The 18,020-nt window shown below is 32.5% G+C and overlaps 1 protein-coding gene across 5 annotated transcripts in view; it reads right to left on the bottom strand.

Moving 5' to 3' along the window:
- Cylc2 (cylicin 2) overlaps positions 1–17,426 on the bottom strand; it is a 30,164-nt gene extending 12,738 nt beyond the window's left edge. For 2 of the 5 annotated variants that reach the window (XM_059254345.1, XM_059254344.1), the window contains exons 1-6: positions 17,336–17,426; positions 12,752–12,792; positions 10,622–10,743; positions 8,264–9,977; positions 7,623–7,731; positions 1,727–1,881 (exon numbers count right to left, since the gene is read on the bottom strand). In XM_059254345.1, the coding sequence (XP_059110328.1) occupies positions 8,937–9,977; positions 10,622–10,743; positions 12,752–12,792; positions 17,336–17,352 (1,221 nt within the window). In that variant the 5' untranslated portion in view covers positions 17,353–17,426 and the 3' untranslated portion in view covers positions 1,727–1,881; positions 7,623–7,731; positions 8,264–8,936. The remainder of the gene's footprint in view (positions 1–1,726; positions 1,882–7,622; positions 7,732–8,263; positions 9,978–10,621; positions 10,744–12,751; positions 12,793–17,335) is intronic. The other 3 variants (XM_059254346.1, XM_059254347.1, XM_059254348.1) reach the window with 3 other exon arrangements.
- Between the last annotated feature and the right edge of the window lie 594 nt (positions 17,427–18,020).

Here is an 18,020-nt window from a genome sequence, read left to right as displayed (position 1 = left end):
AATATTTCTGTTTTCATCTGGAGTTGGACAATCATTGGAGGCCCCAAACTCAATTTTAACTTGTAATGATTTTAATGTTCTGTTTTAAAATAAGCTAAATTCCATTATCATACGTGAATGCATGTGACTAGGTTCAGTTATTACATAAAGATACAGACCACACACTGGCACTTAAAGTTCAGCAATTACAGAATCTGGTGATGTCACTGCTCTAAAGTATTGGGAATGCATCAGTGTCTCAGGCAAAGGATGCTTTCGGGGGAGTTGGTCCTATATAATATGCTTAGTACTCATTGCTTGACAGTTGTCTGTAATCCTCATGAGCAGTGATATATTGATATGTCTCCTCATCATTCATTGAAATGACATTTTAAATATTACTTATTACATTTTCTGTGTCTTTTCAGTGATTCTATTTTTCAGTTATTACTAATTTCACTTGGAAACAAAATTAAATAAGTACTAATAGCGTATATCTAATAAATTTAAATTTATAAATAATTATATAATTATTTATTTAAATTAAATTAATTTTTATTTTAAATTAAAAACTAATTATTTAAATTTAAATTATTTAAATATATAAATAGTTATATATTTAAACATATAAAAAATTTAATTTTACTACTTTTAAAAATGATTTTATTAGTATTGTTATTTTTTCAACATCTCAACCACAGTTTCCCCTCTCTTCTCTCCTCCAAATCCCTCTCTCCCACTTCCCCCTTCCCCACAACCCACTCATTCTCCAGTTCTAGTCAGAAAAGGGTAGACCTCCTATGGATATCAATCTAACAAGATATGTCAGATTGCAGCAACACTTCCTCTCATATTGAGGAAGGTCAATGCAACCCACTATGAGAAATGGGGTCCCAAAAGCCAGCCAAAGAATCAGTGTTAGGGTCAAATTTTTAATTTGACTATTTTCCTACTTTTAAAGGTGATTTTTTTTTGTAATTTTTCTTAGGGAATGATATGTTTCATGATACATATTTAGATCAACAATTTATCATGTAGAAATATTTTAATATCAACTATAATCCTTTTGTAACTTAATAATTAGTACATAGCATAAAACATGAGCAATAAGATATGTTAAAAATAGGATAATTATATAAGCAATTTCTCTTCTTTTTGTGTAATGTATTTCCCAGTGAAATGAACAAATAATCTTTAATGAGTGCTTGGGTGAAAGAGATAGTTCATGCATTTATTCTTTTTTATGAAATATAATTATATTGATCATTCAAAATGCCTAAAATTGGACAGCTCAGTCTCCTTTCATAAATGGGAGATAAATTCTGAAAGCTAGGAAGAAAAATTTAGATACAGGAATGTCTCTGCTATTTCTAGTTCTACTAGTATACAAAGCAGATATTTATGGGAGAGGGCTTTGACTATTTCTCACTCTCAATAGTCCTATGAATTAATTGCAACCATAATACAAAATTCTAACAAGATTCTCATGAAAAGAAGTTCATCATACTAAATTCCTTTCCATTGCATTAATACTAAGCCACAATTTCAATTCAACACAACTAAGCTGATAGTTGCTTAAAGATCTTTTGACCCTCCTCAACAATAAATATACATTTTACAAAGACTAAAAGGATATTTTAGTGAGATTTGCATATCAGTGAACAAAAATAAGGAAAGATATCAACAATAATCTAAGCTAGAAGTTTCACATCAGTATCAGAATTCAAAGTTTAAATTCAGTACATACCATAGATTTTGAACTGAACTCTACAGTGTCTCTATTGCCAGGGTTCTGTTGTACTTCTAAAATGACCTTTTTAAATTTCGGTGGTTGTTTTTGTTTCTTGTTTGCAGAGCTGGTGATATGTCTCTCATTTTAGCATCTTCTTTCCTTTTCACATTCTTTGAACAATAGAGCATTATTGGGACATGATTAATGTTTATGGTTAGGGATGCGTTCAATTTCAGTGTTAATAAAAGAAAAATTAAGCTTTTTTTTAAAAAAACATTCTTCTCATGTATTACCTCCTGACCACAGTTTCCCCTCCTTCTACTTCTCCCAGTTCTACCCACCCCCATCTCCCCTCTCCTGCAGATTCACTCCTTCCTTTTCCCTTCAGAAAAGAGCTTGCTGGGCCATTAAAGGCTAGGCTACAATCCAATACACAAGTTAAGCTTTTAAATGCACCTTCCTTTCTAAATTAGAACTGTTTGTCCCTGCTGTCATAACCATGGGTCTCCTTTTCTAAGCTTCATTTATTTTCTAAAGCTCCTTAATCACATTAAAGTTGACTAATGTTAATGTAATCTAAAAATTTTAATTTTGAAAAAAATATACAAGTTCTAAGATTATATGTTCAAAACATTTAAAAAGACACACTTTATTCCAAATGTATTCTTCTTTATAAATTTAATATATATGCCACACAATCATGATATTGGCAAGAATAAGATTAGACATTTATATCATATCACATATAAAAATAATAAATATAATGCATATAAAAATGTATTTCAAATTTAGGGCTCTGCCGTAGGGGATGGGAGAGTGATGACTTTTTAACAAATATCTATAAAAGTTACAAAAATGTCAAAGAAAGAACTAATGTATTTGATTTCACATGAACACACATATAAAATGTGTGGTTACGTACATATCCTATGGATTAAGTTTTCAGTTTTGTTCTAATTACAAATTAGTAAATTATAATTTAACTTATTTATAAGGTAAAACACAACAGATGCTATGCTTCATAATAAATCAGGTAAGTTAAACACTTAGCTTTCATATATATATATATATATATATATATATATATATATATATATATATATACATATATATGTGTGTGTACATATATTTAATGAGTTAATGTAATATATATAATATATAATATATAATATATAATATATAATATATAATATATAATATATAATATATAATATATAATATATAATATATAATATATAATATATAATATATAATATATAATATATAATATATATATATATTTGATGAGTACATTTAAAATTTCTCCCTCAGTAGCACTTATCAGACGTACTATGCTGATAAGCAGGTCTAAACAGATCTTTATTGCCTTGGCCAAATTTTCTGTTCTGCTGTCTGATAACCTCTATCACTGAATTTCCTTCTCTCTGAGTATTTAGATTCTTCTCAGAGAAGTGAGATAATAGAGATTAATTATTGTAATATTGCAAGTGTATATGTCTATGTGTAGGTATGTACACATGAGTGCAACTACCCAAGGAGTAAAGAAGATGGTATTAGATCCCCTTGGCCCAGAATTACAAGCAGTTTTGTGCTTCAAAACCTCTGGGCTAAGAACCAAACTCAGGCCCATGTCTCTAGTACCTGATATACTAATTTAAAAGTGACTGGGTATTACTTCAGAAGTGCAGTTTTCAGAACATTTGTTAAGGAACTCCAAAATGATGACTAGTACTAGACATGATAGTGCTTGCATGTAATTCAAGCATTTGGGGGTTAGTCATTAAGGTTATGGGTACGAAGACCACCAGGGCTGCAGTAGAATTCCTCTCACATTAAAATAAGAACACAAACAGGAAACAGGGAGCAAAACACAAAATAACGCAATTTTAGCAAAGTGATCACAGCTATGTGTACTCTAGCACCCAAATTCATACATTATTACAAAGCTATAATAATTAAAATGGCATGGTATTTATATACAAATTGACACATGAAACCATGGGAAGGACTAGAGGAGCAGAAGAAAACCCTTGTAATCTTGTTTTATAGCTTTTGTAGAAAGTTGGCAAAAGTACAATAGAAAAAACATGGTCCTATCAATATGATAATTGGGAGAACTACATATTGTTGGGCCAGAGAATAAAATTAGACATTTATATGATATCATCTATAAAATTAAATCAGATTATATGAAGAAGAGAGAGTAGACTAGAATTGACTCATGTCTTTAAACCCTCAAAACCTACCCCTGGTGGCACAATTCCCCCCCAAAAAATCCACATCTCCTAAACCTCCCACTAAGCACCACCAATAGGAGATAAGTATTCAAATACAGATGCTTCCAGGGGAAATTACCATTCAAACCAACATAGGACCCATTGGAATACTGAACACAGAGTTTGCAACATAGTTGCACAGTCAACGATCATTCGTGTTGATGTCATAGATATATAAAAACAAAAGATCACCTTTTTAATAAACTGGTAGATAAACTGTATATCCACATGCACAAGAAACAAATCAGACAATTATCTCATTTCATTTATACATATCAACTAAAAATGAACAAAAGACTTAAACTTACAGCCTGAAACTACAAAATCATAATAAGGAAAAGTAAAGAAAAAGTTTTTAACAATGATATTGGTAAAGACTTTTACATACAATCCCCAAAGCATAAGCAACAAAGGACCAACAGACAAACTGGATAGTTATCATACTAAAAATATTATGTACCACTAACGAAAATAAAAAGAGTAAATTAATAAAGCTAATGGCTTGAGAGAAAATGTCTGAAGACTACAGTTTCATTACAAAGTATATAAAAGACTAAAACAACTCATTAATATCAAAACATATAATTCAGTTTAACAATGAGACAAGACCCTCTATAGACATGTCAACAGAAAGCATTCAAACTGGCAACCTGTGCGTAAGTTTTCAACATCACTAATTTCCAAAGAAATGCAACTTTAAAGGACCATCACATCTGATTCAGTATGAGATATCGCATCACACTGATTCGGATGGAATTTAAATGTACACTAAGTGGTAGAAAGTACTGCACAGGAGTTAGTTGAAGGGGAGCCCCTGTGCACTCTTGAAGGGGGATGAAAGTTATCAGTCATTATGCAGTACTTGGGAGGTTTCCCCCCAAAACAGACAGAGCTTCCATGTGATCCAGCCATTCCACTGGATATCTGTACCAAAGAAATAAAATCAGCCTATTCAAGTGCTGTCTACACTTTCATGTTCGCTGTAGCACGATTCTCAAGTCAAATATAGACTCAATAAAAATTTGCATCAGAGGACCACCGGACAAAGTAACAATGCAATACTCTTCAGACCTAGAATTTTTGAGGACAACAGAGGACACTAGCATTTTGGGGACAACATCAATGAATGTGAGACATTTAATTATTAAATGAAATTAGCCAAGTACGAACCATCACATATTTTATAGTCTCACTCAAGACTGGAATCTAAAAACTCTGGAACAGAGAGTACTGTGGTAGTGGCTGAAAGCCAGGAGAATTCCCTTTGGTGTTAAATTATCTCACACATTGCGGCTGCTAAAAACTGGGGCTAAGGATAGCTCTTGTAAAGCAGGGCTATTATAGTTAACAACAATGCTTTTTTTGCTTTAAAATTGCTGAGAATATACATTTTTTAAATTTTCTCATCATACGAAACTAATAGCTATGTGAGGTAACATATGTATTTAAATAGATTAAAGAATGTCCCTAGGTATAAACATATCAAAATTTCATGCTATGTGGCATGTACATAAAATGTCTACTTATCAATTAAAATACATCAATTTCTCTCATAAAACTAAAAAATCTGTAGATGAACATGGGAATAATTTTAATGACTACTTCTATAATGACTGTTCATATGAAAAAACAAAGACCCTAGGAAAATAAGAATTCATAAAGTGGAGTTCATTAAAGTGAAACTATTTGGCTTTGCAAAGGGCAGTGCCAAGAGGACACAAAAACTAAATCACACACTGGGAAAATATTTCCAAAAATGTATATGTGATTAAAAAGAAGACTGATATAAAAAATAATTTAAACTCTCAGAAAAGAAGTGAACATATGATCATAAAGAGACAGATCTTAATAGATATATCAGCAATAAACCTATTTGCTGAGGCCACATAGTTTTGAACACAAAAAAGCATATGTAAAATCTTCCACAGAATACATGATGAGAAAATCTAAGCTGGAACAAGGAAATGCCACTCCATACTGATTTAAGTAACAAAATACAATACACTGACAACTGTGAATAAAGGCAATGTGGTGATGCAAAATGCCATGAGTACAAAATGTCATAGGCACTTTGGAAGTTTGGTAATCTCTATGTAATCACATCGCTGTATATATATATATATATATATATGCATATGGAGGTATATGTTGACCTGCACAAATAAATCTTCACAGAAAAGTTTGCATACAGATATATTTGCTGCATTAGGAACTACCAAATCTCAGAAACAGCTAAGGCCTTGTTAAGCAGTTGTTAGATAATCTATTCTTGTTGAGATATATTATTATTTTTCAGTGTAAAGTGAAATATGCTATCAAGCCATGAAGGAAAGACATGGAAGAAACATAAAGGTCTGTCACTGAGGGAAAGCCTTTACCTGTCTGTAAAGGCTGTAAGATGCATGATTGTTACTCTAAGGCAGTTCTGAAAAGCCAAAACTAATGAGATAATATTAACGGTTGCCAAAGGACAAGGTGGGAGGAAGAATGAATAGATGGAACACCGTGTTTGTACAACAACCTCTGTACTCACAGAAACTGACATTACAAGTTTGTCAGAATACATAGAATATACATTATAAATTATACTGACAGTTCAAATGAAAACTATAAATGTTAATAGCAATGATCTCTTAGTGAGGCTTCGTGAATTTTAACAAAAATACCATTCTGAAGGGAGATGCTAGAAATATGGGAATCAGTGCATGTCCAAATGGCTGGAAGGCTCCAAGAAACATTTGTACTTTCTGCTAAGTTTTGCTATCAACATAAAACTCACAGAATTATCCATTAAAATGAACTGAGAAAGACAATTTGGAAGGCATTGACAATACGAAGGTCTAGTGAATTTCCTTCTGGATATAGAGTAAGTGTGTAAGTTACTGTCACAAGATGAGGTATTGTGAAATATAGAACTGAAGCAATGTTCCAAATGCATGAAGGAGAAAAGCAATAATGGTGCCACATGAAGACATCGAAATTGTTCCTGAACAGATCAAATTAAAGGCCTTATAAGTTAGAGGAAACGTTTCTGCAAAATGTAACATTAAAAGATGGCAAGCCTTGGGTCAATATAGAAATATGGTGGTGGTGTGGTTTGATTATGGGATTTCTCTCATAGGCTTATGCACTTGAACACTGGGTCCTCAGCTGGTAGTCAAAATTTGAAGGCTGTACACACAACCTTGAAGTATTATTGAAGGAAGTGAGTAATCGGGACAAGTAACTTGAAGTTCCATAGCCCAGCCCAACTTCTTTTCCTTGTCTGCTTTCTCACTACAGACTCAGTGGCATCCGCTCCTTCACACTTCTGCCAGTCATGATGAACTGTGCTTTTAAACCATGGGACAAAATGAACAGTTTTCCCGTTGCTTTGTAAAATGTTTTCTCACAGTAACAAGAAAGGTAATGGATACAGGTGGTTTCTGCCTGGAGAATGGGATGTGGAGTGCTATTGAGAGAGAAACCAAAGGACTTTACCTGTGTTTAGAAGACTTTGAGGTCTTCAAGTAAAATATAATGCCTGATTGAACTGTGAGTGTGGAAACATCAGAACTGTAGATGTAGAACTGACAAATTTAAATATTGTGGTGATAATGCAGAACTTAGAATGAAGGAAACAAGGACTGACTTACCAGCTTCAGAAGAGGCCCTAGCTTAGGATTGCAGCATCAAGATTTGGGAAGCAATAGTCTCTGGTGGGGATATCAAGTTTTGTTTGTGGTCCTTTTGGTTTGAAGATGCCTGGCAACAATCAATAGGCTGTCTTAAACATTTTCATTTATGACTTTGGAAATGAATGAAGGCAGTATTAGATTAAAATATAGGATTAACTGATTTATAAAGCTACAAGAGTAGATGTAGTAACAGAAATGATGTGAGTGGAGAGTAAAGGCAAAAAGTAAAGGCTTTAAGACAAAGTCACCTAGCTGCTGAATTTGACTACATGGAGAGTTTTGGTGACCTTTTTGCAGCTTTAAAGGGAGAGGTGGAACTATTTCTTCTATTACAAAATGTGATTGTAACTTTAAAAAAAAGTCACAATCTCTCCAACACCACAAACATTTCCATTTCACCTAACCTTTTCATGGTTATTTAAAAATAATTCATTTTTTTGATGATAGTTATGTATTTATTATAATTTGAAGATTTAAATATCATAAAATAAAAATTTAAAATAAAAGTTACAAAGACCATAAAGTATCAACTTTAACTTAGCAGTTAGCTAAACTATTTTAAATTCAATTTGGATTAAAGTAAGATAAAACTAATTTACCAAGAATGTTCTTCAGGGATTATAAGTGTCTCAATCTTGTGGTGTCTTTAAACTCAGATGGCCCTGTAAACTCAAGGTTTTCTTTCTCTTCTCCCTACAATGATGCTCCTTTTTCCTCTTATCTTTTCTTACATCTTTCCCTTCCTGTCTTCCTTACTCCTTTCCCTCACTTCCTTCTCTGTTTTCTTCCTAAAGCCATTTTGGATATTTATTCAATTCAAACTCTATTTTCTAACATTGCTTTGATTCTCTTGGCCACTGTGCTCCTTTAAGTGTACAAGCTCAGCTTCATATCAAATCTAGAGAAGTATCAAGCCTTCTTGGAGTTTCCTTTTTTTTTTATTTTCAGAGTCCTTGATGAACATTGGTATTTTTTGTTTGTTTCCCTATCATTATTTTCTGCTTTATTCTTATTTGCATATTCTTTGTTCTCTCTAGTGATTTTACTTCTAAAACTCCATAGCTGCATCTTCCACATCGTTCAATTAATCCTATGTATTTTTTTAAATGCCATGACTATATTTTCTTTTCACCTTGTGTTTTTTCTTTAAAAATTATTTGATTAATTTGCTGCACACTATTTTTATCTCATGAGCTCATTTTAAGACTACTGAAGTGGGTTCACTGAATATACTTTGGAGTTCTTCCTTTAGTTTGAGTTCTGATCCAAGATTTACTTTGCCTTCTTCTCTTTCTTTGCCTTCTTTTCATCCTTCTTTGATTCAGAGGAATCACCTGCAGAGTCTTTCTTGCCTTTCTTGTCTTTCTTGTCTTTCTTCTTGTCTTTCTTAGCATCCTCCTTTGAGTCTCCCTCTGCCTTCTTGTCTTTTTTACCTTCCTTCTTCTTGGCCAAGTCTTTCTTGCTCTCTTTCTTTGAAACTCCTTTATCAGTGTCAGAATCTGCAGAATCTTTAGTCTTTGAAGACTTTGTAACAACTTTGCTTACTTTCTTTTCAGCAGCCTTGTCAGGTTCTGAATTTGCAGGTGTACCTTTTGAATCCTTCGACTCCTTTTTACCTTTTTTGGCCTCTTTTTTCCCACCAGCCTTTTCACCTTCGGATTCTGAAGCTATACCTTTATCCTTTGGTCCCTTTTTTCCTTTTTTGGCTTCTTTCTTCCCAGCAGCCTTTTCACCTTCCGATTCTGAAGCTGAGCTTTTATCCTTTGGTTCCTTTTTATCTTTTTTGGCTTCTTTCTTCCCAGCAGCCTTTTCACCTTCGGATTCTGAGGCTATACCTTTATCCTTTGGTCCCTTTTTATCTTTTTTGGCTTCTTTCTTCCCAGCAGCCTTTTCACCTTCCGATTCTGAAGCTGAGCTTTTATCCTTCGGTTCCTTTTTATCTTTTTTGGCCTCTTTCTTCCCAGCAGCCTTTTCCCCTTCGGAATCTGAAGCTGACCCCTTGTCCTTCCGGGAATCCTTTGAACTTTTCTTGGCCACTGGTTTGGGACTTTCTTCCTCGACGATCTTCAACACTGTCTTCTCCTTTGATTCAGATTCACCTTTTTTCACTTTCTCTTCTTTCTTTGGTTTTTCTGAAGGCAAAGGCTTGGGTGAGGCTGCTTCTTTAGATTCTTTCTTGCCAGAATGAGGTCGTTTCAGTGGAAGGCCCTTCCTTGCAGCTAAATAAACGGACGGTCTCTCGGGAATTCTCATCAGCGAACGGTGCATCCACAATGGTGGTCTGTGAATTGCTAACTTTTGTTCATCGATTACCTCAATATTGGAAATAATAATAAGGAAAAAACATGTTATATAGCCTTTAATAATAAGATACCACATACATATTTAGTTTTAACTGGAAATATTTTTTTAATATTTTCAAAATATTTTTAGAAAATCTGTCGATTAATTGTGGATTTTAAAGTCTATTCCAATTTGAACTTCATTGAAATTTAAAGTAATGGGCAATTATGTCCCTACTTGTAGTCTACTTCCAATTTACAGTGACCGCAATTTTTCTTTAAGATTTAACATTAAAATTTGATAGAGACCTCCATTGGTGCATAACACGTTAGGATCTCTCTTCATTATTGAGAGGCTAAAAAAGATCCTATTTTGAGAGTTTATAGCTAGTGAAGCTTTCACTGCTATTCATACTAATTGTGAGTTAAAGTATCTTGACATCTTTTTGCTCTGTAAACAATATATTACAGGTAGGAGTATTGAATGAAGTGTTAGCATAAAATAATCTATGATCAATATTAAAATTGGGGTGACAATTATATAAAATATGTCCATCATGACAAGACTCATATTAGCCCTTACCCTCACAGCACATTTAACAATGTATTACTTTACAAGATCATTGTTACTAAGCAGTTATTATTAATATATACATGATATTTTCATATACTCACAGGAGCTGTATTGTTGCTTAATTGGGAAGGTAGTGATCTCCGTTTCTTTCCTGGCCTTGGTGGTTTGGGAAATGCCAGGGAAAAGTATTGCTGATTCCATGATTTTTTGCTTAATTCACTGACTAAAATAAGAAAGATAACATATGCTTTGCTATAAATGGAATTTTGTCTGAACTGAAATGGCCATGAGTATGATATATACCATACAAATAAATAAATAAATGAGGCAAATTAAAGCTTCATTTATTTGATAGTTTGAATTTTTTGGTGATCTAAATGGGAAACTTTGATTTTCTACACTGACCAATTTTAGAAATAAATATTTTGACTGATAGCTATATAAAGTAGTCATAGTGAAATCAGTGCTGTCTATAACATAAAGGAGGAAAAAGAGTATTACTGCTCCCTTTTCAGTATTTCTGTGTCTTCCAGTTCAGATTTTTTTTCATATGTTCTTTTTTTAAATATAATTCTGCTCAGAACAGAAAGATAATGTGGTTCTGTAGTTACCAAAGAACTTAGCACACTGCTTAACATAAAATATGCAGAAAATATGTGCTTGAATTTACATACTAAGACTTAAAATTCTATCAGTTAATATTCAGCTTCTCAGATATAAGAGGACATGTAATATACTCTAGAGATAGGCTGTTAAGGAAGATTGGCTTAATAAAAAAATGATAAACAAATACACAATGGGACTAAGAGAGTGATATTACCAGAAATAGCAATAGAAATGATTAAGGCTGTTCCATTTACAACTGAGGTCAATGAGAAATACCATCACTATAATAGTGCATATGAAATATTGCAAATTTTAGAGAAACAACTTCCTACTTTCCAAGGGACAACATTAGGATCAATGTTCAAATGTGCAGAATGAAAGTTATATTGAAGTTTAATTGAAGAGAGAAAACAAGCTGGTACTAAAAGTTATTCAATATTAAACAGATTTTCCTTGTCTAGTATTAACACTAGCTAAATATAAACAATCAGAAACACAGTAAAAAGTTCTTGATTAAAGCTATTTATTCAGTTTCTTCATTGTTTTTCATATTCAAGACCACTGAGTTATATTATTTCTAAAATAAAAACATTCCAGAAGATTTAAAACCATACTTATACAACATATACCTATGTAAAATATGTTCCCTGTTCCCATGAGAAAAGATCTTTGGCAATATAGCCATAGCAGTTTTTATGACTTTAAACTGAAGATAATAACCACATGTCTAAAATTAATCAGGCAAAGCTAGTAGGAGTAACCAACCAATGTCTGATTTGACTTAAGGCCCAGTCCACAAGATGGAATCCATACCCAACACTGCTTGGTGACCAAGAACCAGAGACTAGACAGCCCAAAGATCTAGGGTAAAACCAAATACTACTGTTCTTAAAAAAATCTCCTAATCTCCTAATGATATTCTGCTATACTCATGGATCAGTGTCTTCTTCACCCATCATCAGAGAAGCTTCCTCCTACAGCAGAAGGGAACAAATAGAAGATCCACAGACAGACACTCGGCAGAGAAAGGGATCCTGTGAAAACACAGCTCTAAATGGGATGTCTGCATCAAATTCCTCTCCTCAGGGCTCATGAAATCCACAGGAGAGGAGTGAGAAAAGTATGAGTCAGAAGGGATGGAGGACACCAAGAGATCAAGTACATCTAAATCAACTTCCCAAAGGCCGTGTGAACTCACAGACACTGAAGCGGCATTTCCAAGACCTTCGCAGGTCTGAGCCAGGTCCTTGGTTATACATTATGACTTTCAGTTTAGAGGTTTTATGGGACTCCTGAGTGTGTGAATGAGTGAGTCTCTGAGTCTTGAACCTTCTTTTGGGCTTTATTCCTTCTGTTGATTTGCCTTATCCAACTTGGATGGATGGTGTTTGTTTTGTTACTCTATTTTATGCTGCTAAGTCTTGTATTTATCCCTTAGAAGCACATTCTTTTCTAATGAGAGACAAAAGAGGAGTAGATCCTGATGAGGGGGAGGAGGTGGGAGGAACAAGGAGAAGCAGATGAAAGGAAAACTGTAATCAGCAAAAGCAAAAAGAATCTTTTTTCAATAAAAAGGAAAAAAAATAATCATTCATTTAAAAAATAAATATTGAACTCCATCTTACCTGGAACATAATTATCATATGGTCCATATGTTACTTTTAGGCTATTAAAAAAAATAGAAAATTTTAAATTGTTTTATACAAATATTATGTATCTAATGATCATTATTGTATGTAAAAAACACCACCAACTAGACAATTACTGAATTATTATTATTATGTAAGCCAATTTCATCTACAGGACAGTAGGGATGAGCGAACAGTATTCCAAATTTAACAAGACTAAGCTAGGATAGAGTAGAATATACATGTGTGTTTGTAAGGGAGTGAGATATATACACACTTACAAGCCCACCTTTTAGTCACATCTAAATTTTAGAGTTTTTTAAAATTAATTTGTAAAACACTGATCAAGTTATTTTTCTAAGTCATAGCACAAATTCTCTTGGAATTGGCTTTTAGCTAAGAGCTAAGAATACCACTTTCTAACCCATGTTAAACTAAAGTAAATACTCAATATCTTCTCAAAATTTAATCATATCTAGGTCATTAAATGATATATGTGTGTGTATGCATATATATCAGGATTGTCAGGGTACACTCTAAGTATTTATGTAGAATTTCATATGTAGATAATCTACGAAAAAAATAACAAATTAACAAGTTATGTTGTAAACAGATTTCCATTAATAACTTCTAATCTGTTTTATTTAAATTATAGGGAAACCTTTGTTAGCAGGAAGAAACATTTTAACTAATTTTTATTTGTTTTAAACAAAGACCAGCAGTAATAGGCCTTAGTACTATTGTTCCATATTGTTCTACTATGTAACAAGTGGATCTGACTGAATTTGAGCCTTAATTACATACCTAAGTATGTAATTTCTCAGTTTAGAATTTATTGGTTACATATGTAAGTGTATGTGATGTATATATGTATGCATGTTTGTATTATGTGCAGGTACATATATGTGTTGATGTGTGTATGTATATATACACATTAGAAGGGCAAACTTAATGATTCTCTTCAATATGTATTGAAGCATGGTACCTTGCTTGATCCTACAGCTCACAGATTCAGCTAGTCTAACCAGCTTGTTCTGGTGATCCTCTCTGTGTCTTCTGTGCACTGAGATTATAGGCAGGCATCCATGCACTAATGGCTGTTACCCGGATGCTGGTTAGACTCCTATGTATGCAATGAACCACCTCTTGAGCTCCCATATTTTACTTATTTTGATGACATATAAAGTTAAGAATTAATGTTCACTCTTTGTCTCAATGGTAGAACAATTTTCTGGTGGATGAATATAGAGAACTCAGTCATTTTGATTTGTCTGATCTTATGTTAATGAAGACTTTTTTTAAAAAAGTTGAGAATTAAATGCAAAATGATAAGTTTCAAAATAATGGAATATTAAAATAGTTTGTGAAATAGAACCTGCAGTTTTAATATCTTGTTAACAAAATAATTATTTAAAATCAAGATTTTGAATCTTTGTATAAACAATAATAAAACAGTATAAAGAAAAAAGATGGGAGAAAATATAGTTTGAATGATCCTTTGTGTCAATATTAATATACTCCAAACTGTCAAGATTATTATTAAAAATTAATATTACAGAAAAGCACTCATTACTAAACAGATCTACAATGTTAAATTTCAACATATTCTACTAAAAAATTAAATTACAGACCAAATAATATTATGACTGAGGTTTATACTCAACAATATAATTTAGTTGAAAAGAAAATCAATTAGCACATTCATCCTAAATGAAAATAATAAATAAACATAATTTGCTCAAATCAGTATATGTAAAACAAATAATTAAAATAATAATATCCATTTTTATTTCATTCATTTATTGCAAGAAAATGGAATTAGAAAATGTCTTCCAATTTCAGTAAAATATGTCTAGAAACTATATGCTGTTAACAATAAAATCAGTAATTTAAGATTGTTTTTCTACCATAATCTAAAGGAAAAATGCTCACTCCCATGACCATTGTGGTTAGTATCCATTCCATGCCCTAAGGCAATAGAAGCATGGAGACTGGGAAGAGCAAGTCAATATATCTCTATTCACAGGGGAGCTGAGTGGGTAAATAAAGAAGCTAATGGAATCCATAAAAGCTATGCATTATTAAATGAGTGTACTAAGGTTATAGATTTTAGTCATTTGTGTGATGGTAAATTTTAATTGCTGATTTGTTACAATACAGAATAACTGGGGGGGAGTGGGAAAGGGTCTCTAAGAATGTTTGTGAGGGATTGTCTTAATTACAAATAGCTAATACTTAATAACAAATAGCAGGCATGCATGAGTCCATTGCTCTCTGCTGTAAACTCTGGTTGAAATACAATGAATTCTCTCAAGGTCTTGTCACTGTGATTTTCTGACATGAAAGATTGTAACCAAAAACTATGGGATAAGTCAACCTTTTTTTACTTGAATTGCTTTTGCCAAGTGTTTTCATCACGGTACCAAACATGAAACTAAGACAAATTTCATAAATTATACTTCCACATACTCAAAACTGTGAATTAAACCAACACATAAAATAAAATAAAGAAATAAAGTTAACAGTTAAAATGAACATAAACAACATAATAGAACAAATGTCTTAGATATCTACAGAGCACTCATATAACAAACATACTATCCACTCATTTCAATAAAATATTCTCTATGATAAATTAGATAAGAAAAATATATTTCAACACATTGAAACAGCATTGAAATCTTTCAGAGTATCTTTTCTTAGTATATTGAAATAAAACTAGAAGTCAATGAGAAAATACTTGAAAACATTAAGATAATTCAAATCCAAGGACATTAAAGGGATTATTCTTTGATTTAAGATTTTCTATACATTCTGTTTTACTTTTATTTTCTTTATTAAATTAGCATACAAAATCACAAATTTCCTTGTGGTATTTTCACACGTACTTAGATTTAGTTGATACTGTTCCCCAATTCATTCTCTCTCTCTCTCTCTCTCTCTCTCTCTCTCTCTCTCTCTCTCTCTCTCTCTCTCTGTCACACACACACACACACACACACACACACACACCAGGTTACTTCACTTACTATAACATTTTCCAGTTTCATATGTTTTCCTGTAAACTTTATATATATTTTCATATCTTTACCACTGAATAAAATCCCACTGTGTATACTATAATTTCACAATCTCTTCATTTTTGATGGACATCAAGGCTGATTGCATTTCCTTGCTGTTATGAATGGATGGACAAATATCTCTGTGTTGAATAGTCAGTGTGTTAAGAGATAAATAGAGAATAAAAATTTAAATTTCTTGAAATAAATGAATATGGAAATGCAGTATACCCCTAAAAAAGCTATATCAATATGGTTGCTTATAGAAATTAAATCTCACATCAAATATTTGGAAATATCTCCAACAAATGCATTGTTGTACTTTAGAGAGCTGTCAAAACAAGGAAAGGAGTTCAAGAGAATTGTGTTTGTGAAATAAGGTAGAGTAAAAAGACAAGTAAAAAATTATCTCAAAGAAAAGGTTGATGTCATATAAGTAGGAGCAGAGTGATGGTCATTAGATTCTATAGAGTTTGACTTCTATGCTATTCCTATGGATGTGATATAATACCCAGACATGGGAGGCAGAGGCAGACAGATCTCTAAGTTTTAGGCTAGCCTCATCTACAGAGTGAGTTCCACAATAGCACTTTATATTCCAGAACACTGGTTAGATTTATTTAGCCAGGTCTCTCAAACCTTAAATATATTCTTGACAAATGCATTCAGAGCATCTTCAAGACTCTTCTTTAAGCAACATATTCCAAAGAAATGGGCCCTGGGACCCACAGGAAAGTTTCTTTTATAATCATATTTGTATAGATCAGATCATCTACAATTAACAGGAATTGTTAAGTTTTAAAAGCCTGCCTTCCCTTTATATTTTAGAATTCCATTTTTTGTCTTGCCTTCAGGCTTTCTTCACAAAGCATTGCATGATTGAAAGTGTTCTATCTATCTATCTATCTATCTATCTATCTATCTATCTATCTATCTATCCATCTGTCTATCTATCTATCTATCTATCTATCTAATTTTTTTTTTTAGTTTATTTGAACAGAACTACTACCAAGTTACTTTTTCCTGTCTGGATAACCTGTTTCACATGTCAGAATATGTTTACATGCCCAGAATTCATCAAAAGGAATAAATTTAATAAATAAATTAAACAATATATAAGTTTCCTTTGTGTAGGTCTTCTTCATTGAACTCCAGCCTTAAAACACCTGACTCATGCCCTTTAAAGTTCAATAATTCTCTTTTGTGACAAACATAAAACCTGTTCCCAGAAATCTGCAAATGGCTCAGAGAGAGCTGATACAACCCTAGTTAACAATAATTCATTATGTCATTTGATAATCAACAAATACATCATGACATGAAGTCAAGACTTAGTGAAAAAAAAAGTCCAAATCTCTGCATTTTACTGAAGTAGAGCAAATACATTTTAGATCAAAGCAGCTAATACTATTGCTCAAGAATGAAGTCTCTTATTAAAACTATCTTCCATGTTTATGATTGACCTAATAACAACATAATAAGCATTACTTTACAGTAAAGGCAATATGACAAAAATACTTACAATCTTGGTATAGACATTTCTCTCCCACTTGTGACTTGCCAGGGCCTAAGTTTGGTGATATGGAAAGTGATGTCATAAAGAGAACAAGAATCCTGTGACTTAAGGGGAATGATGAGAATTCCTTCTGCTTGGATTTTCTGCCATCTGAAATTCTAAGATTAAAGTTTACTGTCACTTATGATTACTGAGTAAGCTAAAAGTCAAAGTCACATTTTAATAAATACTGGATTTTGATAGTTTCAAATTAGTAATATGTTGGGGGTTTCATTTATTTATTTTTTTTGAGACAAGGTACCTCAATGTAGTCCTGGTTGTTGTGGAACTCCCTATGTAGACCTATGTAGTTGGCTTCATACTATCAGAGATCTTCCTTCCTTACAAGTGTTGGAAAAGGCAAGTGCCACCATGCTGGGCCTTATTAACATGTTTGAAAAGAAAGATAAATTTCAGTATTTAGCTCTGACAATCTATTAATATCTCAATTCATTTTTATTCATTTACCTTGTGTTAAATCTTTTGCCTAACTTTACGTTTCTTTTTGTCTTCTCAATCTGATATAGACTCAACATGTGAAACATGTGTGAAAACATCAGACAGAATGGGGCTGAAGAGATGACTGAGAATTTAAGAGTACAAACAGAGGAGTTTGTTTAGTTCTCAGCATCCATGTTGGGCTTTTCACCAA

Source organism: Peromyscus eremicus, chromosome 2, assembly GCF_949786415.1.
Source record: "Peromyscus eremicus chromosome 2, PerEre_H2_v1, whole genome shotgun sequence".
Lineage (NCBI taxonomy): Eukaryota > Metazoa > Chordata > Mammalia > Rodentia > Cricetidae > Peromyscus > Peromyscus eremicus.
Note: the sequence above shows the minus strand (reverse complement) of the source record. Positions and strands in the feature narration are given on the sequence as shown.